Source organism: Strigops habroptila, chromosome 1 (assembly GCF_004027225.2).
Source record: "Strigops habroptila isolate Jane chromosome 1, bStrHab1.2.pri, whole genome shotgun sequence".
Classification (NCBI taxonomy): Eukaryota; Metazoa; Chordata; class Aves; order Psittaciformes; family Psittacidae; genus Strigops; species Strigops habroptila.
This window is the reverse complement of record NC_044277.2, coordinates 20,418,412-20,446,404: the sequence shown is the minus strand read 5'-3', so window position 1 is coordinate 20,446,404 and position 27,993 is coordinate 20,418,412. Positions and strand designations below refer to the sequence as shown.

The window sequence follows — 27,993 nt, the reverse complement described above, 5'->3', positions numbered from 1 at the left end:
GCTGCGGCCTTCGAGGCGGCGGTGGCGGGGAGGGGCCGGTGCGGGTGAGTGCGGCGGGGAGGGGGGCAGCGCCGGCACACCCCCGGCCCGGCGAGCGGCGGTTCCCTGTCGGCGCCCCGGGACATCCGCCAGCGGGGAAGCGTCCGCCTGGGGGCGGGTCCCGGTGAGGGGGCGGCGGGGGCGCGGCCCGGGCGTGGCGGGGATGCGGCGCCGAGGCCGCGCCCGGCGAGCCCCGGCTCCTGGGCCGACTTCTCGGCCGGGTTCCCGCCCGGCCCCGGGGGCGCCGCTTCCCAGGGCGGGGCTGGGAACCGAGCGCCGACAGCGGGGCGTTGGGAGCAGCGGTGGCTGCGGGGCCCGGGCGGGCGCGACGGCCGAGCGCACCGCTCCCCGTGGGCGAGGCGGCGGGAGCGCGGGCAGCGCCGTGCCGCGGCCCCTGCGGGGTGTGTGGGGCCGGAGGGGGCTGCGGGACCGTCGGGAGCTGCCTTGTCTCCTGCCGACTTCTGTGGAGGCCGCGTTCGGCCTTCGGACGGGTGGTCGCGGTAGGGTTGTTTCTGCTGTTAATGATCAGCCCTGTCTCCTCCTGCTTCTGCAGCGTGCAGGCTCGAGGAGGAGGGGCTTTAATAGAACCGCGGCCAGCCGAAATGGGGAGATTCCTAAAGTAGCAGTGAGGAGTCTGTCGTCTGCCTTGCTGCCCGTGTCCTTGCCTTGTGCTGGAACCAGCAGAGGAAGATGTGTGTTTTTATCCTTGTGCCGAGCCGGTGCGTCTAATTCCTGAACAGAACTATGCGCTGAAGTTGGAGATCCTGACAAAATGGGAGTACTTGTGTTCTCTGTGACTTGCAGTTTACTTCTAACTCTGGTGCGAGGGCACAGTTTGTTCACATGTGAGCCAATTACTATTTCCAGATGTTCAGGAATGCCTTACAATATGACTTTTTTCCCAAACATCATGGGACATTATGATCAGGACACGGCTGCTTTCCAGATGGAGGTAAGTTCTCCCGACCCTACTGTAGTATGTAAATATTAACACAGTGAAACAACCTTTTTGTCATTGAGAAATGGTTTGTGATACCTGTTGCTCTGAATGCCAAGGCAGATAATGTTTTGTGACTAGATGTTTCTTTAAAACTTTTTGGAGTTACAGACACCCCCACCCCGCCTTGGATCCGGTGTTAGAGTGGAAGAGGAATGGGTGTAGCACAGTAATGTGGCTATTCAGAGCTCTTTGGCAGAGCTGATTACATGCAGCCCAGGCACCTCGCTGATACACGGAGCAGTTCTGGAAATTCTCTGGGCTCATGGCTTATGACACCGTGGCCCATCTGAACTTGGGTAGTGAAAAAATAATGTTTAGGAGTTGCTCTTTGTTCCTTTCTCAGTTTATGTCTGCTAAGGAGAGAGGTACCTAAACTTGTTATTATCCCTGTTCTCCATTGTGGCTTTTGCCTTCTGTTGTCTTCTGACTAGATGCTGAAACTTCTGACTGAAAGTTGGGGTTTTTCTAAGCTGAAAACAAACACTTTTCTTACTTGAACTGATTGTAACGTATGATTCCCTTGAGAATATGCCACCTTGTGGAAGGGCTTTGCTGATAGCAACAAAAGGGCCAGGGCCTCTGTGGGTGAGAGGCTTGTAAAACAAGTTTTAAACCTGTTTTAATAATGGCTTTTCAGTGGTAAGAGGAGGGGGAACATTTTAACACAGATCTTGAAAAGCTTACCGTCTTGTGCTGTGCAGAGTGAAACAAAAGTGAGTTGAAAATTAGGAAGTTTCTGGTTAAAAAATAAATAAAATTAAAGATGGTATTGGAGGTGGCTACTATTTTTAAAATCTTATTTGCATATTCTTTACTGAGCTTGGAGGAGGAGCTTGGTTCAGTTGCCAAAGCATTCTTTTAGTGTTTCTTGGGATAGTCGGGATTCCCTGATTGGCCTCTAGCTGCCAGCCTGGAAGGGCACAGGCTTTGATCTCGCATCGTGTTTGCCAGCCTGGTGTAGATGTATGGGAAATTCTGGTATCAAGTGTCAAGACACCTATATGCAAGCAACTGAATTCAGCTGCAGGTCTCAGATAAATTGTGGGCTTTAAAATTGGAAGGCAAGCTTATAAGCTTCAGTTGTAAACTCTGTGCAGTGCCTTCTCCAGTCATCGTTTGTCAAGAATGCTTTCTACAGCGTCTGCCACTTTTATCTCATCAGGTATGCTGCTGGTTCTTCCTTGGTGTATCTTTGCAACTGTTGAGCCAGCTTTTGTCAGTATTTGTGCCTTCCAGTTATGCTGCTGTTACAGCGGAGACCACAGAGCCATTTTTATTAGATTGCTACAACTGACTTTTCTGAACTCCCAAGTAGCTTGTGCCTACTGCATGCCTTCTGGAAAGGGTTTGTGGTTTACCTGTTCTCATACAGCTACTTCATAAAACTTGAGTGGTAGTGAGAAGTTTTATTATTTTTCCCTTTTTTTCCCCCCATCCTGTCTCCCTTATAACCACCTCTGACCACTGTAGTGGTTGATCACTACTCAGCTGACTGACTGGGTGGCTCTGTGGAACAACAGTGTCTATTAGGATTTGATTTCCTTACCCTGTATCATTTGCTTCCTAGTCTCCTGTCATTGCCACTGTCTGGCCTCTAATTTGGTATACCTCACTACTCTAGCGTTGTGCAGACATTTCTAAACTACCTCATGTGTCTGTGTGCTGATCTGCCTGCCTGTATTTGTGATTCAGCAGTGCCGATTGACTGCTGGGTCAAATTGCATTTTTAAGACAGTGACTTTACTGATGAAAGGGTAAGGAAGTTTCTTCCCATTCTTTTGTAACTAGTGTTGAATCTGTTGCTAGTGGTTAGAGTTAATATGGTAAGCCTATGGTGGTCCATTGCAGGACCTTTTTTTCTGAGGGAGACCAGTGTGTACCAATGTCCTTTACGCATTTTGACGTGTATTCTACGTGGTATTTGGTAAAGATCCTACTTTTTAGGGGGGATTTGGTGTGGCTTCAGGGGAGGAGGAACTATTGATTTCTGGAATATTGTTTAATTTCACTTTGCGGCCATAAAGAGGCAGTGGATTGGGAGGTGGAGGAGACTTCTGGTGTTTTAAGAGCTTGAATTTTTCAGTAATTGGAAATCCAAACTTTCTTCATACCAAAGAAAGAATTTTAATAGTATGTTGGTTAAAACTTCTGTCTTCTGATCTTTGGTAGGAATGCTTAAAGGCTTTGTTTTCTAATTCCATCTTGTTCTTCTGCCTCCCCTCCCCACAGCGTGTTCTCAAGATTGGGCATGGTTTCAGGATGTAAACACTGGGTTTTGAGATTTATGGTTGTAATATTTTCCTCACTTTATGTTAGCCGACTTAGAGCAAGCTGCTTAATCATGCAATCACAGGGCATGTGGTAGAGACTTCTTCAAGAAATCCAAGTATTTTGTGCAGAAATGGCCTTGATGTTAGTCCTGTTTTCTGCTCCTATCTCCTCTCAAAACTTCTTCCCATTACTTATTTGGAGTGTTTACTCCCAGAAAGAATGAACATTGGTCAAGGGGACAAATCTCACATGCAGGTGAAGTTCGCTCTCCAGAACTGTGATAACTCTATGTCCTGCTTTCAAGGCTCTACAGGCATGTTCTGCTGTGGGGAGTCTTGTATAGCCAGAAGAGCTGTGCTTTCCATCTGCTGGAGCATGAAGACTTCTGTACAGTTTCTCTGCTGTCTGGAAAGGTGTTAAATTGGCATTTCTGGTGCGGTATCTTCATAGTAATCCTCCAGGAGAGGATGATGTGGAGCCACTGTCTCACATAGTGGTTGTCTTCCAGGAATTCAGCGGATCTGTGGTTTTACATTTCTCCCTCATGTATCAGCTCTTCATAATGATGTGCTGGAAACCGGAACACTGAACTGATTAGAACAGGAAAAAAAAAAAAAGACTGACTCAATCTTACAGCCTCTCACAGTTATGGGTGTTCTGGCTAGTGATGATAGTCCCTCTGGTCTCTTATTCTCTGCAACAGAAAATTCATAATTTTCAGTTGCTCTCTCATTCCCCGCCCCCCCGCCCCCGTTTTTTGGGGTTTGTTTTGTTTTGTTTGTTGGGGTTTTTTTGGATGGTGGGTTTTGGGGGGTTTTTTTGTGTTTTTTGGGTGTTTTTTTTTTTGTGTGTGTGTGTTTTTTGTTTTTTTTTTTGAGCTGTCAACTTGGCAGATTGAGTTTAGGCTACTTGAGTTTTCCTTTAGATTTGGATTAGTTTTGTTTATACAACAAATCATGATTTGGGGAAAGTAAAACTGTGTTGTGGTTTGAAGTTTTGTGTATGTTAGCTGAACAGCTGCATGACAGTGGAATCTAATTGTTTGCAGATGCTCAATGTATCCGTATCTCCAAGCAGTTTAACAGTAACACTGCTAATGTTACTGCTAGCTCGGATTGGGCGGCTGAAGACCTGAGGTTTGTCGGGGAAGAAAAATACATGGGCACAGCAGAATAGCTGGTCCATTACAGCTATACTTAAATAGGTGTAACTCCCCCTCGTGGTCATCCACAAAACCAAGTCACTTCTAATTCCGAAGTAACTCCTGCTTTTAACTGGAATAACTTGTCAATATAAGGCATTACTCCAGCAAGGCAGGGAATATTACTGTGTTGTAACCTTTTGTTCATATCTCTTGATCTGTTCTGCTGCGCTTCTGGAATGTGTTCACTGTAGACAAGCCATTAAGACTTCCTGATGTGAGTAAAATCTATGGGTCTGTAGAATTACAAAGGCAAAAGGCTTGCCAGCAAGTTTTAAAGCAGACTATACAAACCGCTGGAACACATCCCACGGAGAACAATAAAGTACCTCAGAGAGACTGGAAAAATGATTCAGTAGTGAGTTTTCCATTTGCTTCTGAGTTCATGACCATGTGCCAGAATACATGTGTGCATGTCTATGGAGAGTTCAGTGCAACTGGCTGCAGCAGTGGGAGAAATTATAGGAGAACTAGGGTTGGTTTGAACTAACAAAACCAGTTTGAAGTACCACCCTCAAAAGTTTAATACTGAAGTCCTGTAAGTTAAAATTTGAAATGTAATCACTTGATTTGCTTCCACTAAATATAAACTTACTAATAATTCAATATGAAAGTATGTAAAAAAAAAAAGGGAGAACTGGTGTCTGGCAAACTTAAACCAGTATGCGTGTGTGTGTATACACACAGGGAGGAGGAAGTTGTCCACCTTCTGTAGGTTGGGAGTTTTGGGAAATAAGTGCTGTTTTGTGTAGAAGGTTGTTACTGGGATATTCTGCAAAATAGCATAGGTGTGAATTTGCTGAAACTTCTACAGACAGGCATCCTGCTTCTCCCTCTTACTCCATATGAGTAGTGTTTGGTATAATACATGAACCACTGGTACTTGAAGCTTAAATCCCTGCTTTTAAATTTTTGGTAGCTCTGCTTCAATTAGGAAAAAAAAAATCAATATTCTTTGTCTGCCTGGAGTTACGTTTTGTCCCTGATGCTGCCTCAGAGCCTAAGGTGCAGAAAGAGTGTAGAGGTGTGGACCCGCAATGGAACAAGCACAAGGGGCTCTTTAGTTCATATTTTGCTTGTAACTTTTTTTGCTGTTTCTTTACCATGTATCACTGGTACTAACAGTCAGGGAAGGCTTGTGTAAGAAGTGGTAAATGCTGCAGGCGGTACATATATGCTACTTAGTACAAAGTAAGGTAACTTTTCTAGCTTATCAGAAGGAAGTGGTGGTCACAAAAGATTTTGGTGGTGAAAGAGCTACATTGATGCTTGTTAAATGAAAGTTTGCAAATGCCAAAGTAATTTTTTTATATACACTTCATATGGACCAAGGGAAATACAAAGCAGTGCGACGGACTTCTGTGCTGGGTAAGTCTCTAGAAATACAGAATAGTTGGACAAGTATAATTCTGGTTTGAACATCACTATGTTGCATGTAGAAAAGCTTGGCCAAAGGGTCAAAACCATATAAATTATACCTATCTGTATCATTCTGTATGATGCCATAAAAATTTGGGAAGTGTGGTTTTATTTTTGCACTCTCTTGTTCTCGGTGTTCCAAGGAAACGTAAGTCAGTATTGTTTCTTGCAGTGGTTCTTACAGCAACACATTCATAAACCAATTTTGCTGACTCCTGTGCGTACACTACATTACAACTACTAAAAAAAGTGTTTGTTACCTGTAGTACTGAGGCCCTTCATCAAGTGTTATTAGCTTGTGCAGGTTGGCTGAAACCAGACAGGTGAATGTGTGTAATCCTATTACATTGGCTTTAAGGGTATCTATCGATCATCTGCAAAATCTAATGCTGCTTTATCTGAACAGCATTTCTCATCTACTTGATAATGTGAATAGTACTGCCTTGCTCCTTATTCTGAAAGCATGCTGCTTGGAATTTGGAGTGGTCCAAAGTATTGCATGCTTGATGAAGAGAGGGTGTATTACCCTATGGTAACTGGGGTTCATTGAGATGATGCTGGCGATGTGATTCCAAGAGCTTCATCTTTATCTGTGTTCAGAGGCTATGTCTACGCTAACAGAAAAGTTGGCACACTTTTTATCTGTCCACTGCATGAGATTGAGGAGTTCACTCTGGACTAGATTTAGGCCAGTCCTACTGTGCATGAGGTCCAAAGTTGGCCTGCGGAAGGCTGTCTTCCAGATCTTTCTCAACAGCAGACCTTTCAGGAAAGTTCTGTGGTACCTTGTTATTGCTCTCCTGCAGATTGCTGTCCCTTCCACAGTGCCCTGTCTAGGGTTCATATGTAGCTGCACGCGTTGGTGGTTTGAGTCTCATTGTGCAGACTGTGCCTCGGCGCCCCTCTCTTCTCCACACTCGTGTGCTGTTTCCTGAGCACAAGGCACCTTAACTTTGGAGTGATGGGCTTAGTCTTGTGGCTGTAGCCTACTCCAGGAGAAGAGTTGTGAATGGAGTCATAAAAGCATCCCTAAAGCTGTTTATATGGAGAAGGAGAACATGGACAGAGCTACTGAGTTTAGAACTGCTTTGCCTTCCTTGATAGGAGGCAGTTAGAGCTTGGAAACTGAGTCAAGAGTGGTGGGAACACATCATCCTTGGAGTTGGGGAAAGCCAGCAGTGGGTACAAAGCTTTCAGCGATAAAAAAGTGTGATTTCAAGGAGTATGTTGAAATGTTTTTAAGGAGTAGCTGTTGCCCTGTGGAACCTTGTGAACTTCACCTGGTCAGTAGCAAATCAGGTTCGGGAGGGCAAATCTGAGGGTGATGTGGTGATCATAATTTCAATGGTCACACTTCACACTCTTTCTTTGAATATTAGACAAGAGGACAAAATTGTATGCCACTGTGTACAGGTGGCCCACACTGTTTTCCCTCTGCTGTCCATGCGTTATCAGATTGTTTGGGTTCATGCATGTCATTAACAGTTCACATCCAGTGCATTGGCCTGTGGCTGCTCTGGCAACAGCAACTTGATTGTCTTTCAGAAATTGCCACCCCTGTCATATGTCTAAAGCCTCCTGATTCTTTACCAGTTGGGCAGCAGGGTGGGCCAAAAGCTGCTCTGGTCTTTTTCCATGTCCTTGGTGGGCCTGTCAGTGACTACTTCCACAGTGTTCTTTATCTGTCTGCCCTCCTCAGTGCCACCTCAGTCGCATGGTGCTGCAGCACTGCCTCAGGGTGACCCCCCAGCCTAGTGTGTGTGCTTCCTTTGCCTGCAGCACTCTAGGAATGAGATGCTGGGGGAAGAGAGAGAAGGAAGACGTGTCTTTACATATGTGTCATATAAAGAGGAAGATGCATCCATCCACCTGCTTATTGGAGGCATCTGTGAAGGAAAGGGAAAACAAATGTGAGTCCTTGACTGCCTGTGTGGTTAGAGTACAATAACATGGCTTGTGAGCTCCCTACAGCCCCCAGCTTCTCATGGATGAAGATTTCTGCAGTGTGATAGAGGTGCTGGGGATGTACCTGCTTCTGTTTAGGCTGGCTCCTGTGAGAGGTGAGTGAAAGCTCACACCAGGTTGTCCCACAGAGTATGCTAAGTTACTGCTGTGCTACAGCAAGCAATGAACTGTTGAGAAACTGCCTCTCCTTTGACTCTTTGATCTTGCTAGCAAGAGGAGGCAGGGTGTTTGAGGTGTCAAAGATTTGGGTGGAGATTTTGGAGAGGTGGAGGGGAGACTGTGGGAGGCAGTACATGCAGAAAGAGGCTCCTGTAGTAACATCACTAGCTTTGAGAGAGCCCTTTCTTATATTTGGGTATCTTGCATTTGGAGGAAGGAGGAAGAGGTGATCATAAAGTAATGGGGTAAAGGAGTTAGCTTCTTCCCTTAACAGCTGCCTCATCCATCTTTTAGAATTAGGATTTTTTTTTTTAATGATTTCTTTTATTATTTTTTTTTTAATTTATTTTTTTAGTTTTTATTTAAAAGCAAGTTGCTTTTATTGCTTTCTTGCCTTTCAGGTTTGCTTGTGTCAGAAGAAATAAAAATTAAGAGTAAATAAAAGTAATTTAAGATGAGTACATATGTCTACAGAGCAAAAATCTATAACTACTTAGTTTATAATTGTTTTAGACATTTTGTCTTCATAAAAATAACCAAACAAAAATGCCACAGAAGAAATGCACCTCTGTGAAAGATAAGAACCATTCCCACAAATACTTAGGAATCCTTTTTTTTTTCTTCAAAAAAGGGATTTTATGTATGTATTTTTAATACCTTAAGTGCTGCTTTTCCTATCACAATAATCTACTCTGAATAATAATGATTATTATTAATGATGATAATGTTATGTTTTCAAGTTACAGTGAAGGTGATAGCTGTAGAAGTGAAGGCTGGTTTTCCATTTTGTGTACACACTGATCTTTCCAGAAGCAGTGATTTTACAGAAAATTACTCTGAATCAAAAGTTACGGCACATGGTGAATGCTAACTATATAGGAGGTTGGCTACATGGTGAAAGCTTCCCAAACACCAACAAACAGAGGCTGCCATCCAGTTTTCCTGTCCAGTTTTTTAGCTGTCTCTGGTTTGTGGCTCAGACTCTTGGGTTGTTTGTTTCTAGTGCTGTCTGACTTGGTTTGGTCTGTGCTCCTGTGTTACCAAAAATTCATTCAGAAGATCCTATCCTCCTTGTCAACAACTCATGTGCATGACAGAAGCAACTTGTGCAGATCTTCTAGGGGTTAACCCAGTCTATTTGAAGTTCAGGAAAGTATTTGATACTGTACTGCATGAAAATTGTTAAAATTACTAACATTTGTAAACGTTCACTAATCCATTCACTTTGTTGTGATGCAAGAGATGTCAGTTGTGCACGCGCAATTCTGATGACTGAGTTGAAGCCCATGAAGCTGCAGTTACCTACCTGACCAGCTGCAGTTCTTACCTCTGTCTTCCGATTTCAGTATTTCCAGTTGATCGTATCTTGAGACACTGTCACACTGCTTGGCTGACCATGAGGCAAGCTATGTTTCGTTTTTACAAGATATGGGCAAGCAACCAGTGGATGCAGTTACTTTTAATTTTGCTGGATTTGGGATGCTGAGGGTTGCAGTTTATTATTCCCCTTAGTCTTCAAAAGTCAGGAGATTTTCCAACTTCTGTACAATGTCTCTATCCCCACCTAACCAATAGTGTGGCTAGCCCAGGTCTGCAAAGAGTGAGGCAACAGTGTGACTCCTCACAGAGCTTCCTTGGGTCTAACGGGGTCAGCTTTGAGCCAAAGGTGTTGTGCCATGTGACTCTGTTCCTGGGTGGACTTGGAGCAGGATCAGCAACCATGTAGAAATGGCACCTGGATGAGCTGATGCTGGTCTGTGCAGAGTTGTTTCAGATGCCTTTGTATCCACAGAATTGGTTTTCTTGCCATCCCACTAACTGTCATGGTAAAGGGCATTGAGTGCTCTGGTATTTATAGACTGGTAAAGGAAGTGTCTGAATGTGGATACCTGAGCATTTTGGGTAGTAGTCTGTTGCATAAACACTGCCTCAGAGCTTGGTGTTAGTTTTGGTTGGGCGTTTTCTTCTGGCTGTGAGGTTATCTCTGCTTCCTGAATTCTGTGAATGTCATTCTTGGGTGCCTCTGTGTGTGGACATCAGGTGGTGAAACTACTGTGAGGACTTTGTGAAGTGCCTGGAAGTTAGGCATCAGAAGTTTCTGTTGCAATAGCCAGTCCCCTTTGTGGACCTGGCTCTTGATTGCTTTACTTGATGTTGCAGAAGATTACTTGGGAAGATCGATCCTGTTATGACTGAGATTTTCCTGGTTTAGTTTATGCATGAAGTAGGCAAGGAAGAAAGCATGGTACAGGGTTGCTACTCTGGGAACTTGGGTGGTGCTGTTCTGCTGAAGTAAGTCCCTATGCTTACAAAGACAGGGAAACATGAATCTAGTCTGACTTTTTGGAACCAGAGCAATAACTAATTCTGCTGGAATTCCCTTCAAATGAGGAGCCGTTTTATAGGTAGCAGGCAGTCTTTCAACAGCATTACTGGTAATCTTCTAGATTGTATTCTGCACAAAAATTCAGTAATGAATCCATTTACTCCTGTAATACATGGCAAATATATGAAACATTTAAAATTATTTTGAGGTGGTTCTGCTACCACAGTCCAGATGTAATGAAGCTCTGTCTAGACATCACATGTTTGAGAGCCTGCAGTATACTTTCCTTTGGTTAACTTACATTTGTCTGTCTTTTTATGCTCCATATAGTATACATGGAGATAAAACCATATATAATTTAAAACTGTGTATAAATAGTTCAGTTCTGTAATGCTTGGGAAAACTCTTTATTGTTTGTTTTGGACTGTAAATTGCAGAGGTTGGAATATCTATAATTTAGGTTGAGCTATAATTTAGGTTAGAACCACAAAATGCAGTGAATTTTGCTAATAAGGTATTTTTGGAGAGTATTGGGGTACTACTTTAGGTTGCTTCAGTACAACTTAGTGAGATGTAATATTCCTGTTTATATTGTTTCTAACCTTTGCTGTAGTTAAGAAATATAGGGACATTGGTATTTTTGTTTCACACTTAAAAATATTTGAAGGGAAAAAGTTGGAACTAAGTTGTTTTACTACAGAAAGAAGTTCTGTAGTTACTAGTTAATGCAAAACAGCCCGGAACTCATAGAAGTAAAAAGCAAAATAGCCTGTTTTATCTTTCTGTGTATGTGTCTGTATAATGGCAATGGCAAGTTTAGTGCCTAGTTGTGGTGTCAGAGGAGTGTTGGTTGGTTGGTTTGTTTTTAAGGTGCTTGAGTGCCCTGTTGCCTACAGACCTTTGAAAACCTTCCCCATGTGCCTTGTCCCTACCCTGGTTGGATTTATGATTAATATTCCCATCAACTTTGAATAGCTAGTATGAAGGTTCAGACCTGAATATATGTATTTTTGTATATGTATGTATCAAAGTATATACTGTGTGTAGGGTTGAATAATGGTGAAAAGTTTGCAGAAACAAGGGTGATTTTGTTGCAGATATATTGACCGTTCACGTGATGGCTCGTTCAGCTCACTGAGCAGTTGCACCGCCTGGTGTCTGAATGAATGCCTGGCTAGTTTCACTTGAGGTGGGTGATGAAGTTCTGGCTGATTGAGCCTGCGCTGCACAGGCATCAGTCCCTAATGCCACTGGCGTTTAAAGCACAACATTTTTTAAGATGGGCTTGGCCTTCTAAAGGATGATACTTCAGGTGCTGACTGGTTGTGGGCTCCCACACCTGTACAGCCATGGGGGGAGCAGGCATCTGGGAACAGTTCAGTTATCAACTGCTGCAAGTGAGGCTGTCCCCACACTTTGTTCAGAGCCCTTTGAAAGACCAAGTGCATGCACTGCCTTTGCTGTTTAGTTGAAGGACAAAGATGAAAGCTCATATCTTTGCAAACAGCTTCCGTTGCAGAACAATATTGTTTGATCCACTTGCTTGTTTACTGCATTTTTTTCTTCTCTTTTTTTTCCATCAGCTCCTTGAACTCCAGATTGTCCTTGTGTAGGAAATTTAAACTATTTTGTCTTTAAGCCATGGTGGTATCCTACTTTCTACTCTGACAAAAGGTTTTATTCTTATCTCTGTAAACACAAAACTGATAATGTTTAAAATATGTTTGACAAGCTTTTAAGTCAGTTGTGACTGCCTTTGCCTTAATTGTGTTGTAAAAGCTACAGAAAGTACTGCTGGTTTGTTTAAAAGCAGCGTATTAAAATTCAAGTTCATGTGTTTTCAATGGTTTTCTCTTACTCTGTCAAATTAGGGTACGCTAATTATGCATATTAAACTTGCATATATTCATATCTAAAATATTTTATTCATATCAGTGAATTTTAGTCCTGAAAACCTTTTGTTGTAGAGGAGTTATCCATGATATTTTAGCTGAGTTTAGAAAATACAAATTATAACCGATACTTGCAGCTGGCAGCAATAGTCGATTATTTCCCAAGCTCAGGTGGTGACACAGAGTATGTGGGACCCCAAGTTAGTTCATACCATCTTCACTGGTAGTTTAAAGGATGGTTGACATTATGCTAATGTTCACGAGCTGCACTCACATTTCTGTTTTGCAGCTCTGCTGTTAAATAACAACTTCTAACAGACATGTAGCAACAAGACGCTGACATCTAAACTGCCTTAGCCTCCTGCAAAATAGTTTCTAAATCCTTAAGACAACTTAAAAGTGTCTTAAACTTGCCTTTGATCTAAATCTGTCAATGTAACTTCCAATAGGAAGAACCTATTTTTTTCTCAACCTTGCTTTGAATCTAATGGAACTTGAACATTTCATCCTTCATTTAGTTCCATGTGTTAGGACATTTATTTATCATTACTTAATTGTGCATGAGTTAGAAGTTGGAGATTCTTGGCAGCTAATTCACTGTGGCCATCAGCAAATTACCACCCTTGCTAGCCCATCCAGGAATTGTGTGAAGGCATTAATCTCTCTGGATATGATGCTAATCTTGTTTTCATCCAGTCCAGAATAACTCTATTGAAACAGTAGTGTAGGATTAAATCAACCATGCCATATTTGTGTCACTGTTTTTAATTGAAACAGGTTGTCATTACAAAAGTGGGTAAAGATACTGTGAAGATTGTTAGTATATCTCTGGGTATAATTGCTGCCTGTTCTTTTGAGACTGTTTATATATACCACGATTGACAGCGGCCATATTTCCTAAGTATCAGATAAAAAAGTGTCTATGTAAAATATATTGCGTTTAGGTTTTGATGTTGTACTTCAGTTCTGTAGTGACACTTATGGGACAGTAGTTGTGTTTAAGTGTGGTACTTAACTGGAAGGGATGTCAGCTTGTTTTGCTATATTCCACTTGTTACCAGCTGGGGTGAGAATGGGGTGCCCAGCTAAATGCAGTCTGAGTTTGGTCTGACTCAGAAGGTCTGCTTGTGTGTTCAGAACATGAAACTTCCTGCTTTTTGTGTTCATACTTTCAGGTGTCAAAAGGTAAATGTTGTTAGCAAGCTGAAAGAAATATGGTAAGAACAATTACTCTTGGCAGCCAAGTCTTTGGATTTCTACTCTGATTACATTACAGGCTGAGCATAGCTTTCTTCCTAAAACTTCACATTTTTGTATTTAACTGTTAACATAGTTTTGTGTTTAAATAAAATAGTTTGTTAAACAACAGTGTTCAGCCAGTGACAACATGCCATAGTTAGAATGGTAAAGGTTGGGTTTGTGTCCTGACTTTCTTCACCATACGTCACTTTTGTTATACGTATTTGCTGTATCAAGGGGGCGAGCTTATGATATGTAGCCTTATTAGCTGTGTTGGAAAACTCTATTTAAAAAATTGTTAGTTGCAAAATACTTCGTTTGTTGTTTTTTTTTTTTTTTTTTTTAATTTTCTTCTTTTTAATTCTTATTTTCTTGAGCAAATATTGCTGTTTTGCCTATGGCTGCAGAAGTTCTTGTGTCTACCCCAAAACTTGCTCTAGAAAATTAATTTTATTTTTTTTATCAACTGAGATAAACTTTGTGGGACACAAAAAGGAAAAATGTATAAAAATCAAGACGATTTCTACAAGACTGAATTTCAAAAATAAACTCAATTTCTAAGGAGTTGTACATGATTATCCAGGCTATTATCTTTATTTTATCCTAAGTGCCAGGGAGAACAGACCTAACATAAATTAACCATTTGAACAAATAACATTTAATTGAAAAGAAAACAAGCATCATAATTATGCAAAGGTCATTTCATTCGTTTGGGGTTAACTCCTGACTATTATTTTCATCTGATCTATGTAGCATTTAGGAATTAATCCAACTTATGGAACTGGAGCACATTATGCCAGAGTTATACTACTCTCCTTGTCGTAAAATAGTTCAAGTCTTGGGTTCCTGCAAAGGCAGCTCCAGAACAGACATCCAGAGAGAGGGGATCAGACCTCTGTGCGCCTGCTCTAATGGCATCTGCAGATGCAGCTGGAGTGCTCTGGAGAATAGTGCCAACATTTTTTTTGTTTTTCATAAAGCATTTTTATGTTGTTCTTGCTCTGCCTTATCTTCTCCTTTCACCCCTGCCAACGCATTCCTGTGTTTACTGCAAAAGTCCCGTGAGGATTTGTAGATACTCCATTTTGGAGGGGAAAATTTAGTTATCAATGTCTTTTATTTTAAAATGCATGCTTGGTATGCAGTAAAACTTGCTCTTCAGCTATGTGTGTGTATGTATGTATATACTTGAGATTCTTAAAAGCTGGCAAAAATAAGAATGCTTCTAGGACTCAGAAGTTAATCCTTCCCTTACCAGTCATTTGCTGAATATTTGAGAGATGTAGCTGTTAATGGCAAAGAATAAAACAAAATTCTTCCTAAATAAAAAAGAAGAATTTATTTAGGAATTCTTCCTAACTAAAAATTTTTCCTAAATAAAAATCTTACTAAATGCTTTACCTACTTTGAAAACTTTGCACAGTGTCCCTATTTATCAGCACATTTAAAAGTGTGTTAAATACTGTTTCACTTTTCCTGATGCATGAATTTAACTATTTAGGTGTGATATGGAGATTCCTTTTTCCTGAAATACCAGAAGCATTTCTTCAAACAGTGTACTTTGTAGAATCTTAGAATACCAGGTTTGAAGAGACCTCAAGGATCATCTGGTCTGACCTTGTTGGGCAAAGCATGGCCTAGACTAGATGTCCCAGCGCCCTCTGTGGCTGAACCTTAAAAGTGTCCAATGTTGGGGAATCTACCACTTCCCTGAGGAGACTATTTCAATGGCTGATTGTTCTCTAAAAACTTAAAAAGAACTTCAAAGGCTGACGTGACCCTGCAGATGGATTTCACCCTCAGCCGTGGGTTGGTTCCCCTAGGACGATGTTTAAATGAGCATGTTTTACTTTCATGAGCTGGGTCAGAAACGTGTGCCTGGTATGGCAGACAGGACAGTGAACAGCAGCCTGCAACGGATCTGAAGGCTGGGGCTTGTTCAAGAACCAGCGGGGCTGCATCCCTTCAGCACACACCCCCACCAGCTGCTCTGTGTTTCCCTCCCTTTACCTGGGCAGTCTCCGCACCCGATTGACTGGGGTGGAGGAGCCAACCTGTTCTGCGCATCCCCCCAGCCTGCCACCCCAGCACTTTTACATGGGCCAAATGGCAGCGCACCATATATGTGCCCTTTGTCCTGGCAGTGCCTGGCACCTCCTGGCCCTAGCTGATCTGGGGTTAGTATTCACATGCCCTCCAACAGGTCACCAACACATGGTTGGCTCCTTCAGTCTTATTTCTGCTTGTGCTCACTAACATGAGGGCCTGCTTACACAGCCCCCCAGCACTCCTACTTCCTTCTGCTGGCCCTGCTGCTTTGGACATACAGCCCACTTGGAAGTACAGGAGCATGCCTGGCCGTGCTGTTAGCATGTCATTGCTTGCTTCCTTCAGTGAGCTGCCCTTACAACAATGCAGCACTTGCAAAAATGTCTGACAGCGTCTGGTTTTTCTGATACACAATAGTATTTTGGCTAAAATAGTTTTCCCTAATAATAAAGTTGATAAAATGTAGAAAAGGAAGATTGACTTTTTTACCTTAAAAGCCTGTCTGGCTGTAAGTAATAGATTGAATTCATTGGGGGAGTGGGGAGGGAGGAGGGAGGGAAGTTGCATTAAATATCGTTTTGAATTCTCTAGTAAGAACAGTCATCAATCATGCCAAATTTTGAAATCCAATGTTTCAAAAATGAAGAATAATGATATTTAGACCTCACTAATCAAAAAAACCCAAACCTCTCTAGCATGAGAGAAGACGATGAGTGCAACACACCACTTGGGACTAAAAATGTAATCTAACAGGAACTACAGGGACAGGAACACCTTTAAAAGTCTTATTTAGAAGCTGACTGGTGAATGTAGGAACTTAATGTTTTACTCTATTTTTTAAAAAATCTTGGGCTTTCATAATACCTTTCAAGTTTCTAATATTGTCAAATAGGAAAAATCAGGTTTGAGTAGTTAGAGATTGGCCAAGATCCCAGGGCAGGGCTAGAAGTGCTAACAGAGCTTCTCACTGCTCAGGTCACCGGGTTTTACTCTTTCACAACTGCTGAACAAGCACTATTTTCTATTATGTTTTCAAACCTACAGGGGAACAAATGTGATCCTTAGTGATGAAAGTTAGTTTTGATGCCTTGAATTATCTTTTTAAAATTACTAACCAAAGCCTTTTTCTTCCCTGTAGCCTTTTCTTCCACTTATGAATCTTGACTGTTCACCAGACTTCCACACATTTCTGTGCAGAGCCTTTGTCCCTGCCTGCCTAGATCAAGTTCATGTGATTCACCCTTGTCGAAGCCTCTGTGAGAAAGTGTATTCTGACTGTAAGCAGTTGATGGACACTTTTGGAATCACATGGCCTGAAGAGCTGGAATGTGCCAGGTAGGGCCTTTTTCACATTGACAGGTGGTGGGGGTGATGTTTTCATACTTGACCTAGGCTGAGTTGAGAATCTCAGGTAGAATGTTAAATATCACCACCTTGTTGTAGCTTCCTCATCATTGGTGACCCTACAGTGCTTATGCATAGGGCTATTTTCTTATTAAAACCTTTTTGTTATTCAAACGATCACCTTCATTTCCTACTTGTGACTTTCTTACAACAAATTTCTGCAGCCATACTTTTCAGTATTCAGATCCCTGCAAAAAGAAGCTTTTTAGTATAATTTTCTTGAAATTTATAATAATAAATGCAGCATATATTTTGCTTTGGTTTCTGATCTCTGAACTGGGGTGATCGTGCGTACTTCATGGGGATTTTATAAATAATTGCTCATAAAATAATTAAATAGAAAATATTCTGTATTTGAATGGACACAGAGCATTAAATTGTAGAAGCCTTACCTTACTCCTAATTACTTCAACGTGCAAATTCAGTCTCATGTTGCTTTTCCTGTACTGCCTGCCAAAAGTCCCTTTTTTAAAAATTTCACTTTTCTCAAAGATGTTCACATGTATCTTCCAGAGAGAAGACAGTTAATACTACATTTGGGGAAAAGATATATATTAAATGGAAACCACTGAATACATTCCACTGTAATCTTTTTGAGATTCTGACATTCAGCTGCAGATACTTATAAATTATTACGGCCAAATGTGGTGGTGATTGGGTTGTTTTTTAACACACATCAGGTCAAGAAGTACAGGAAAGGAGCAGAGAGTGGAAATTCAAATCATTTTTCTAACCCCTATGCTAATCTGATAGGGCTGAGAGAGAGCTGGATCAGTAGTTCTGTGCCATGATCTCTGGTAGAAATCTGTATCAGGGTAGAAATCTGTACCAGAATGAGTGTGATAGATGGCATTAATGCTATTTCCCTTAGTTCTGCAGAAAAATTGTTTCAGAACAAGAAGACATAAGCTTTTCCCATCTAGTGTGAGCCTCTATGCAACAGGAGTGCCACTCAGCACAGCAAATGTCTTCAAGAATTGTTTTGAAAAATAAGGAAAATTACAAATGAAGCCAGTTATTCGATGTATATTTCAAATAGCATTTAAAATCAAATTACCTTTTTGCAGAAATTACTGCAGCTTTAAATTATTCTATTACTGCTAGCATTTACTGACAATGAACCTGCTCTGTTCATATGGGAAGTGTCTCCCCAAGCACGTACAGAGAAATCCATGTAATGCAGAATGTTCTTACTGCAGCAGAGATCCTGCTGCTGGAGCCTTTGGAAGAGGAGCTGGCGAGAGGATGGGCAGTAACTGGAATCCTCAGATTCACACTCCTGTATTCTTACAGACATACATAGTGCCTATTAAGACATGAGTGAATAAAGCTTGCACTGTTCCCATGCATGGTGGTCCAGCCCATGGTTAATGAAAGAATCTGCTACAGAATCAGTTTTCTTAATGATTAGTCTGGGTTTATTTGGACAGCACAGCAGTGCAGGGAAACAAAGAACTGAAGGGTTTTTTAGCTCAAGCCAAGCTTGCAAACTGACATTGAAGGACTCCTATAATAGCATTTGACAAAAAAAGTTTTGAGATAACAGGTTTACTTTAAAAGTTAAAATGCAAAGCTGGTTCTTTTTAAATATATGCTTAAACTTGGAATGCATATAAATATAAATCCAGTTTTGCATAAATGCTTACTTGTTTGAGTTACAATTATATTATCTATTTGAAGATAGGTCCGACACTGCTAATACTGTATTAACCATATAAAAGGTCACATGTTGTGTCCAGTGAAACCCTTGAGCAATGGAGTCTTGAGCAATTTTTAAAGGAACACTGTTGCTAAAATAGTGATAATTTTTTACAATGCTTATCTAGTCTGCTTTTGTCTTTTTCAGTTAGGTAGTTTTATTGTTGTCAACAATGAAATATCACTATAACACAAAAATTATAATCGTACACTAGTCATCAGTTAATTCTACATACTGTCAGCCTTCTTTCTTTATTCCTTGATTGAAGCTTGCGTTTTGACAAGATCTGTCTCCAACACTCTATTGTTATCCAGAGTTAAAAAAAACCCTACTGTGAATATTTTTATATACATATGTGAAAGTTTAGTAGAACTTAAGACTCTAAAAGAGCAATCACAATTTGAGTAGTTTCATAAGCAATAAAGTAACAGTTGGATAGCTGTTTTTGAATAGTCTTCTAAACTGAAAATATTTGAAGTCTGCTTTTTAAAATGCCACCTGATTTTTTCATATGATGCATATTCTGCATTATCTACAACATTTAAAGGTGCTTAGAATCAGATTTTTTTTCATATTTCTAAGAAATAAATATAGTTGAGAATGAGGGCTATTAAGATATTTCCTCTTCTGTTTATGTAGGCTAGTCAATTGTGATGAAACCGTTCCTGTCACTGCTGCTGTAACCACAAACATACATGGAACTCAGAAGACCCCAGGCCAGACCCGAAGGGATTATGGATTCTGGTGTCCACGACACCTACACACTGCCAATGGACAAGGCTACAAGTTTCTAGGAATTGATCAGTGTGCACCCCCATGTCCCAATATGTACTTCAAAAACTACGAATTGGATGTTGCAAAAAGCTTCATTGGAATAGTTTCAATCTTTTGTCTTTGTGCTACACTTTTCACCTTCCTGACTTTCCTGATTGATGTTAAAAGGTTTAGGTACCCAGAGAGGCCGATCATATATTACTCCGTCTGTTACAGCATAGTCTCTCTAATGTACTTTATTGGATTTTTACTTGGGAACAGAACTGCCTGTAACGATGCAGATGATAAGTTAGAAATCAGTGAAACAGTTGTTCTTGGCTCCCAAAACAAAGCCTGTACTGTCCTTTTCATGGTTTTGTATTTTTTCACTATGGCAGGAACAATATGGTGGGTGATTCTTACAATCACTTGGTTCCTTGCCGCAGGAAGAAAATGGAGCTGTGAAGCTATTGCACAAAAGGCCATGTGGTTCCATGCAGTTGCATGGGGAATACCTGGTTTTCTAACCATTATGCTCCTTGCAATGAACAAAGTTGAAGGGGACAATATCAGTGGAGTTTGTTTCGTGGGTCTCTACGATCTGGATGCCTCTTTGTACTTTGTGCTTTTGCCGTTGTGCCTTTGTGTCTTTTTCGGTCTCTCTCTTCTTTTAGCTGGTATTATTTCTTTAAATCACGTGCGGCAAGTCATTCAGCATGATGGCAGAAACCAGGAGAAGCTAAAGAAATTCATGATCCGAATTGGAGTTTTTAGTGGTTTATACTTGGTACCCCTTGTAGCACTTCTTGGATGTTATGTCTATGAACTGGTGAACCGGAAGATCTGGGAAACGACTTGGGTGTTTGACCACTGTGACCAGTACCATATTCCTTGTCCTTATCAGGCAAGTAGCAGTTTCCTTTATAAATATTAATGAAAAGTTAATTAACAAAACCCATTATACATCACCGTATCTGCTGTGTGGTTAGCAAATTATTTTCACATTAAGTAATCAGTTCAAGTGATTAGTTGCTTTTTAAGTCAAAATCGGTGGTGTGATACTCGTGCTTTGAAATTTTTTATTAATCAAATTGATAGCACTGGGCAATTAAACTCCAACTCACAGATCTAAAGGGAATGTATGATCTGTAAGATACTTGAATTTCATGTTGGGAGGAGGATCGTTCTTCACAGTATGTGTACCTGAAAGTAGTTGCTCGCTATTTGGGTGCCTAGCTCAGTATCAAAGCACTTAAGGTGAATTTTCGTCAATTTCAGTTGAAGCTGAAATGACAATTCTTGAAAATTGAGAAAGTCTAAATGGGATTTAAAATGTTGCTTATAACCATAGATTTTTAAATCACTTTTGTCCTTTTTTCTTTTTCTTTTGTTCTTCAAAGTGTAGAAGTGTAAACACCTTGAAATTACAAAACAAATTTCCAGTATATTTTTTCCATGATAGCTGTCATTTGCAGGCTGATTTTCAGTAATGTGAAGAAATCTTAAAAACAAACAATCAAAGAGCACACAAAAAAGAAAAACAACCCAACAGCACTTTAAATTGCAGAAGTGTTTGTATTTAACATTTGACTCTTAAAACACCAACTTCCTTGCAAAGGCCTTTAAAGTAAATCTGCACATGTTCGGTATTCTCTATGGATTAAATCTCTTGTGAGTACCTAAAACTCCCTGCAATTGCAAGTAATTTGTGGTTTCTTTCCATTTAAGAACAAATACAAAAGACGACACCATCACTAAGAGAAATGCAAGTGTCTTATGTCATCTTTCATTGCTTTGCACTTACCATCTGTGTTTTTACTGCAATAAACTATCATTAAAAAGAGGGATATAAACACAGGCATTATGGAATGATAAGGCTTGATCCTTCTACATTCTTAAACCTCCTCTGTATCCTATGTATTGAAGTTAGTGTAAACTGAGAGTAACAGAGCTTACAGACTCCTTTATTACTTTGGTTCCATTACTGTTCTTAACAAGCGCACTTTGTCTTCACTGGGCTCTGTATGGTCCAAAATATACAAGGTGAAAACAAGGCTTTTATGCTTTAAAAAACCCCACCTTTTGTTTCGTAGTGCTTAAATATAACAGCTTGGCATAATAACATAAAGCATGTATTCTCAGCCTTTAATGAACCTATTGGAAAGAGTAAATAGCAACAGGGAATGTTACACAAAGATAGACTTAATGGGATCTGTGCCTGTAATAAACAGCGCGCGCTAACTATGGAGTAGCTTAAAGTGGCATGCTCAGCCTTGACTTACCTGAGCTGGCTTTAAGACTTTCATTGCATTGGCCTGATCCAAACCAAATAAAAACAAACTTCAGTTTAAGTAGCTAATGTTACCTGGCTAACAGAAATCGTGACTTTCATAGATGGGACAGGCAGATAAGCCAGGTAATGTAAATTAAATTTGCAGCATGGGAGCAGAAGATAATAATCTCTTTCTGAGTTAAATGTCTTCTATGATCCAGTTCTGCAAATAAGTGGATTAATTTTGCAATAAACAAAAAACTACTGTTTAGTTCCCTGCGGCTCCTTGAATATGCTGTCTAATCTGATTAGCTCCCAACTCATCCACGTACTGTTTCTTTTAAGTTGAAGGGATAAATCTTATACATACAAGCTATCTCTGAAGAACATGGTTACTAATACTTTTACCCCCCAAATTATCTTTCCTTTCAAGTTAAAAAAATAAATATTTCCTTCTGACTAATCTCCTCTATGTGTATTCAGCTGTAGACATTAACCAGGTCTGACTTGACTATATATGTCTAACATTTATCCTCAGTACAAGCCTCAACAAAGATCAGCAGCCTTAAGAAGGTCTCTTTTACATCATTTATTTGTTTTCTGTGTTTTAAAAAATAAATCAACAAGTATTTTCTTCTTTGCATTTATTAAACTTTGTTATCTTCTAGGCAAAGGCACTAGCAAGACCAGAAATATTTTTGTTTCTGATGAAATATTTGCTGATATTGATTGTTGGCATATCCCCAGTCTTCTGGGTGGGAAGTAAAAAGACCTGTTCTGAATGGGCCAATTTCTTCAACAGAAACCGCAAAAGAGAGTAAGGACCATTTTTTTAATTCCTGTTTTTTAAAGTATATACCTCAAAATAAGTTGGATTTTTGGCATGTTTCTTTAAATATAGCTCAGGCAATCAAATGTTGTCCTTCGACCCTTTCTAAATGCTGCATATGGACATCAGCAAAATTCCATCAGTGTGTGTGGAAGTTTTACATATGCAATGGCTTTTTGACAACGTTTTCAGAAGATAAAAAATATTTTCTTCTGCTGATTTGCTCCCTTTCATAGAGCAGAAGACATATTGTTGTTTAGCATTGACTAGTGCATCCCTGGTTTCCAGTCGCATGGGGGAAGATAATTTCAGCCATCAATTTAGATCAATTCACATGTTCTGGATGCTTCAATGGCACAGTACTTAGCTCTGTTTACTATCATAATAACATCTTCTGCTTTTCTCCCCTGCCAGGCTTGTCTTAGTTTAAAATAAGTTTTCATTGAACCCTCCTTAGTATCGCTTTTATTATATTAATCTATTGTTCCTTATTATTTTTCTGAAACAGAATGGTTCAGTTTTATTACTTAATTTATTTAATGTCTATCTGTGGATTTAAACAGATTATAAATGTCATGTCCATTTCTAGTAGTTGTCATTATTTCCATTCCTCTTTATTCCTTGATGATTTCTTTTTAAAGTATCTCTATTACTCATAAATTATGCTGTGGGTTTAGATCTTTTTCTTTGGATTTCCCAAAGCAGCAGTCCTTAAGCTCCTTTTATTTTACATCTACATTCCTTGATGGTGAGCTTATAGCTTCCTTTCCGTCATTCATTTCCTGTATAATTTTTCGTGTGTTTCAGATGTTAACTGCTTTAAGCTATAAGAATTTTAAAATACCGAAGTCAGTTTTATAATGTTTTCTTTTTTCCACTTGAGCAAGGTTTACTTTACATAAAGTTAATTTCATAATACAGCTGCTTATGAGCTAATCCTGCTTTCCTCTCTTAGATGATTAATCAACTGAAGTCATTGGCCCTACTTACAGAAGTAAGAAATGTAAAAATCTGCTTTATTCAATTGTTCCACAGACATAATTACTTTGGAGCCATTATGATCGGGGTTTTTTTCCTCTTCTTTTCACATATTTTTTTTTTATCTCGTGTTTATTAACATCCAGCTCAGACTGCATCACTGGTTGCTATTCTTTCATGGGTTTGTGTACAAAGCTATATTACACTCTGTCTAGGATTATCCCCTTCGTTCAGTTACACGTTTGTATTTTCTTTCAGTCCGATCAGTGAAAGTCGAAGAGTGCTGCAGGAATCATGTGAATTTTTCTTGAGGCACAATTCCAAAGTTAAGCATAAAAAGAAGCACTACAAATCAACTTCACACAGATTGAAGGTCATTTCAAAGTCAATGGGGACTAGCACTGGTGGGACAACAAATCATGGAACTTCTGCAGTAGCAATCACTAATCATGATTACTTAAGTCAAGAAACTGTTGCAGAAATCAAAACCTCTCCAGAGACGTCTGAGAAAGAGGTAGAGGTGAATGGAACATCAGTCCGAAGAGTCGAGGAAGGTGAAAACAGTGGAGATCAAATGTTATCTAGTTCTAAACTGACTGTGGATCAGGTGGAAAAAAGAAACAAAGCCGATAGCACGTGTCACCTGAGTAGCTTGGGTGAGAGTATGAGGAGAGCAGGTGAAGGAAGGTAAGGCTCCTTAAGTCAATCTTTTGCTTGTTTATGTGTATGACCAGTAATCCTTTTTTTTTTTTTTTTTTGGTAGGTTTTCTATTTCTTCTCTCTGAAGAATCAGTATATTCTCAGTATGCAATTAACCCTTAGCAGATGTCGAGTACTGTAATTCTTACAAAGTATTACATATGAAATTCTATGATACGGCCACGTAACTTTAGCATGTGGGTTATTTTGTATTTTTGGAGGATTCTTCTTTCAAGTGTTGAGAGCTGGAGCTTCAGCTTGTGGGATATTCTTGTATTGTTGAACAGTGACCCTGAAGAAATCTGTGGCTGCAGTGTGATCATTTTGAGAAGTGACAAGTCTGAAAAAGAGCAATGGTGACCCTGAGCTTGGAAAAATATACAGAATTGTACTGCGTTCTCTGGAAAACAATATAGCTTAAATACACTTTTAGTAATGAAATTATTATATTTTTTCCAATGCACTGTAATGCACTGTGCTTAAAATTGACTCCTTATATTTTCTTTTTCCTTACTTACAGAATAACTCCTAGGAGTGATTTTGTTGAATCTCCTCCATTACAAAGCAGCTGTTCCCAAATACCTGATGTATCGCAGTCAGCTTCCCTATCGCTACTTGTCTACTCAGCTTCAGAAACCAGAAGAGAGTTGGATTCAGGAAACAGTTCAAACCTTTGAAAGACTGAAATTTTACATGAACATTTGCAGTGTATAAAACTGATAGGGATTCTGTGTTACACTGGAAATATCGGCTATTCTGTGCCTTATTAGAAAACACACATATCTTGCTTTGCACTTAAAAGATGTAAGTTTTGTTGTGGGGACTGTTAGCGATAATGTACTATATTTAATCCTACCCAGGAATAGTGGAAAGTGAAGTTCTGTAGGATATAGCTGGATTGACTAGCAGTAATTTAACAAAAAGATGAGAGAAACAAACATTCCAAATAGAAAGAACACTTTGTAATGAATTGCGTTAAAATAATGCTTAGAAAGCACTGTTACTTTTCAAGGCATGAAAGTTCCATCTGCATCTTTGCTATTTTCCAAAACTTGTTAATTTTTTTTCTCTTTTAAACAGCAGTATCACTTTAAAAAAGGGAAACACAAATTTATAAATAATGTCTAAATTACATGTCATGATGTATCCATTATAGCACTGGTTTATGGTAGCTTGTACACTGAATATGAAAGGGAATCTGGAATTATAGTGACTTATTTTGTACATAAAAATCAATTTTGTAAATAACTGACTGCATAAGGTCAACATTTATAACGAGTGTTTTGTATGTATTGTACAAACTTGGTAAGGCTAACATGCTTCCCTCAGGTTGTTACTAAAGTCAGCAGTCCTGTGGTGATCAGGCCATGTTACTTTCTTCTGCGTAAAGCAGCTTGTACTGTATGTGTAACATGTGACATACACTGTGCATTGGGGCAGGGCCGGTCAGACATCTGCGCATCCTGCTGCAGGGACAATGTGTTAGATGCAGCACTGCTTCAGAAAAATGCTTCCTGGAGCCCCTCCTGGTGTGGTGATCCCAAGCATCGTGCCAAAGAAGCAAACACTTCAGATCCCTAGCAGCCTGGGAGGCAGATCCTCAAGTATACACTGGGTTTTTCTCCTGAGCTGCAGTGAAAGTATATTTCACTTTGTATCTATGCAAGTAACTTAATTTTTTTAATTCCTTAGAGAAATATCTTGCAGAAAACAAACTGTTGAGTTATTAATATACAGGCTTGTTTAACAATATATTTACTTAAAAGAAGACCGTAATACTTTTTCTACAAAGCTTAATTTTCTATATGTTACAGCAATATATTTGTTTTAAATCAAAAAGGCCTTAATACATGTAGCCTTTCTTATGATAGGGTGGTTCGCAAGAGCAAGCACTACTGACGTGGGTAAGAATTTCATTGTTCAGCTCTTAAGAAATCCTGGCTCCAGTGAAGTCAATGTGACTTACTGCTTCAGATAATTTAGAGCCAGATTTTTTCTGTTTTCTAAACCTAAACGTCAATACATTTTATAAAACTGTTCAGCATCTTGCATTTGATTACTAATAAGAATATTTCTCAATATTTTGATACTATGCAGAGAATTGTGTTCTGATTTGGGCATCATACTGATGCTTTGAACAGTCAAGCAAAATTGCATGGAAAAAAGATCATGTAAATGCTGAATCAACAGGAACTACAGTTCTGATAAACCAAAGGTATTTGTTTTATCCACCATGCATTAAAAATGGAATGTATTTACCTTTCTATTATGGTGTCTGCATTTTAGCATTTGTAATTTATTGCCTTTGATAGGACATGCTATTTCTTTTATAATTTCCCCATTAAAAATAGACAGAATTCTTGCTGTTGGGAAGGACAGTGAGAAGGATCTGAAAAATCTCCTGTGAAAATGCACACTAAGTACCGTTCATTCTTGTAGTCGTATTTGTAAACGGGTGACTTTATACACATGTTGAGGAGCTTTGTTATTACAGTCTTTGTTAGTAATAAAATATACGGTTGTATAGTAAGAACTTGTGAGTTGCTACTTATTAACTAGATGTAGCATGCTTGTTGCTCTATTACTGCAGTATTTTTGCACCTAAGACACTTTAATGTATTTTTTTTTCTTCATAGAGCTGTGTGAGGTAACAAGTATTGCAATGTTTTTATCCCTCCTGTGTAAGCAAGGAGCTGAGACAGAACAATGCTGGCAATTGTACACATGAATGTGGAGAGTTATGAAAGAGGGAGAAACTTGAACTGGTTCTTTCATCCTGACATTTTAGAGCACTCTTTCATGACTTCTAGTTAAAGACCCCCTTTAGATTACACAGAATATCTATTTCCACGCTCTTACTGCAACCTTCTTAAAATATTGATATGCATTTTTCATTTATTTAATATTCCAATTTTTAGATAGTTTAGGAAAAGTCACACTTTTGTGGTAAATGCTCTAAAAAAAAGATAAATACAGAGTAATTTTGAAGTTACAGCAAGAGAGTGGGCTTAAAAAGAGATATCATTTCAAAGAACTGTGAAATACTAGGCAGTAATCATAACATTCGGTGGAGATGAAATGCATCGGTGGTAGATTGAGACTGCAGCACTTGTGTGTTCCAATGCTGCTGCACCAGAAATAATGTGCAGACTGTGAATTCCCAGGGTGACGTTTATAGCTAAAGTGATGGTGATCTCTGGATGCAGAGATTAACTTCGAAATACCCAAGTAGTAACTGGAAAGTTAAACAACTATTTGAACACCCACAAAAATGATGGGGAAGAAGAAACTGAGAGAAAGAGTTGGGGTGTAGAAGACCGCATTACAGGGATGGACTATAGAAAAGCTCATAAACTTTCCCCAGTGAAAGGTGTTTGGGTTATTAGCTTTCATCTGTTATCTGACAAAAGTTAAAACTGAAAATAGATGATTCATATTAAAAGGGCTTTTCTTAAACTAAGAATAACTTCTTAGTGGGACATCTCCATCCACTGAAGTAATTTAATTGAGACTGGCTACCTTGTGAAAGGTGCGCTATAAATTGAAAGACTCTTACAACCATTTTTCTTTGTCTTTTTCTTCTGCCTTTGTTTGCAGAAAGCTAGAATAAAGGGTACTGCCAACTCTCCAAGCCTTAGAATATCAGTACTGCCAACTCTCCAAGCTTTAGAATATCTGTGCCAAATGGACTTTTATGTCTCTTGTTCCTCTTACTGGATCTGTCATAAAACACTTCAAAGCGTGCATTATACTGAGGTTTCAGGTTTTATATAAAACCTTTCAAAGGACAAAATAAATA

The 27,993-nt window shown here is 39.6% G+C and overlaps 1 protein-coding gene across 4 annotated transcripts; it reads left to right on the top strand.

Annotated features, from left to right (window-relative positions):
• On the top strand, nt 1-26,724 carry FZD6 (frizzled class receptor 6). Of its 4 annotated transcripts, none has more exons than XM_030504437.1 (7): nt 1-44; nt 593-991; nt 16,699-16,895; nt 19,303-20,320; nt 22,357-22,505; nt 23,754-24,182; nt 24,715-26,724. In XM_030504437.1, exons 2-7 carry the CDS (start codon nt 812-814, stop codon nt 24,869-24,871), a joined length of 2,130 nt encoding a protein of 709 aa, XP_030360297.1. In that variant the 5' UTR covers nt 1-44; nt 593-811; the 3' UTR covers nt 24,872-26,724. The 4 variants fall into 4 exon arrangements, with proteins under 4 accessions (XP_030360297.1, XP_030360289.1, XP_030360279.1 ...); XM_030504429.1 differs by lacking the exon at nt 1-44 and adding an exon at nt 101-163; XM_030504419.1 differs by lacking the exon at nt 1-44 and having other exon boundaries at nt 487-991.
• The last annotated feature ends 1,269 nt before the right edge of the window (nt 26,725-27,993 follow it).

Excerpts from the sequence above, each read along its gene's own strand:
- FZD6 (XM_030504437.1), top strand. The coding sequence starts at position 812 with ATGGGAGTACTTGTGTTCTCTGTGACTTGCAGTTTACTTCTAACTCTG. Across the intron at positions 20,321-22,356 it reads ATATTCCTTGTCCTTATCAG|GCAAAGGCACTAGCAAGACC; the intron begins GCAAGTAGCAGT and ends GTTATCTTCTAG. Across the intron at positions 24,183-24,714 it reads AGGAGAGCAGGTGAAGGAAG|AATAACTCCTAGGAGTGATT; the intron begins GTAAGGCTCCTT and ends CCTTACTTACAG.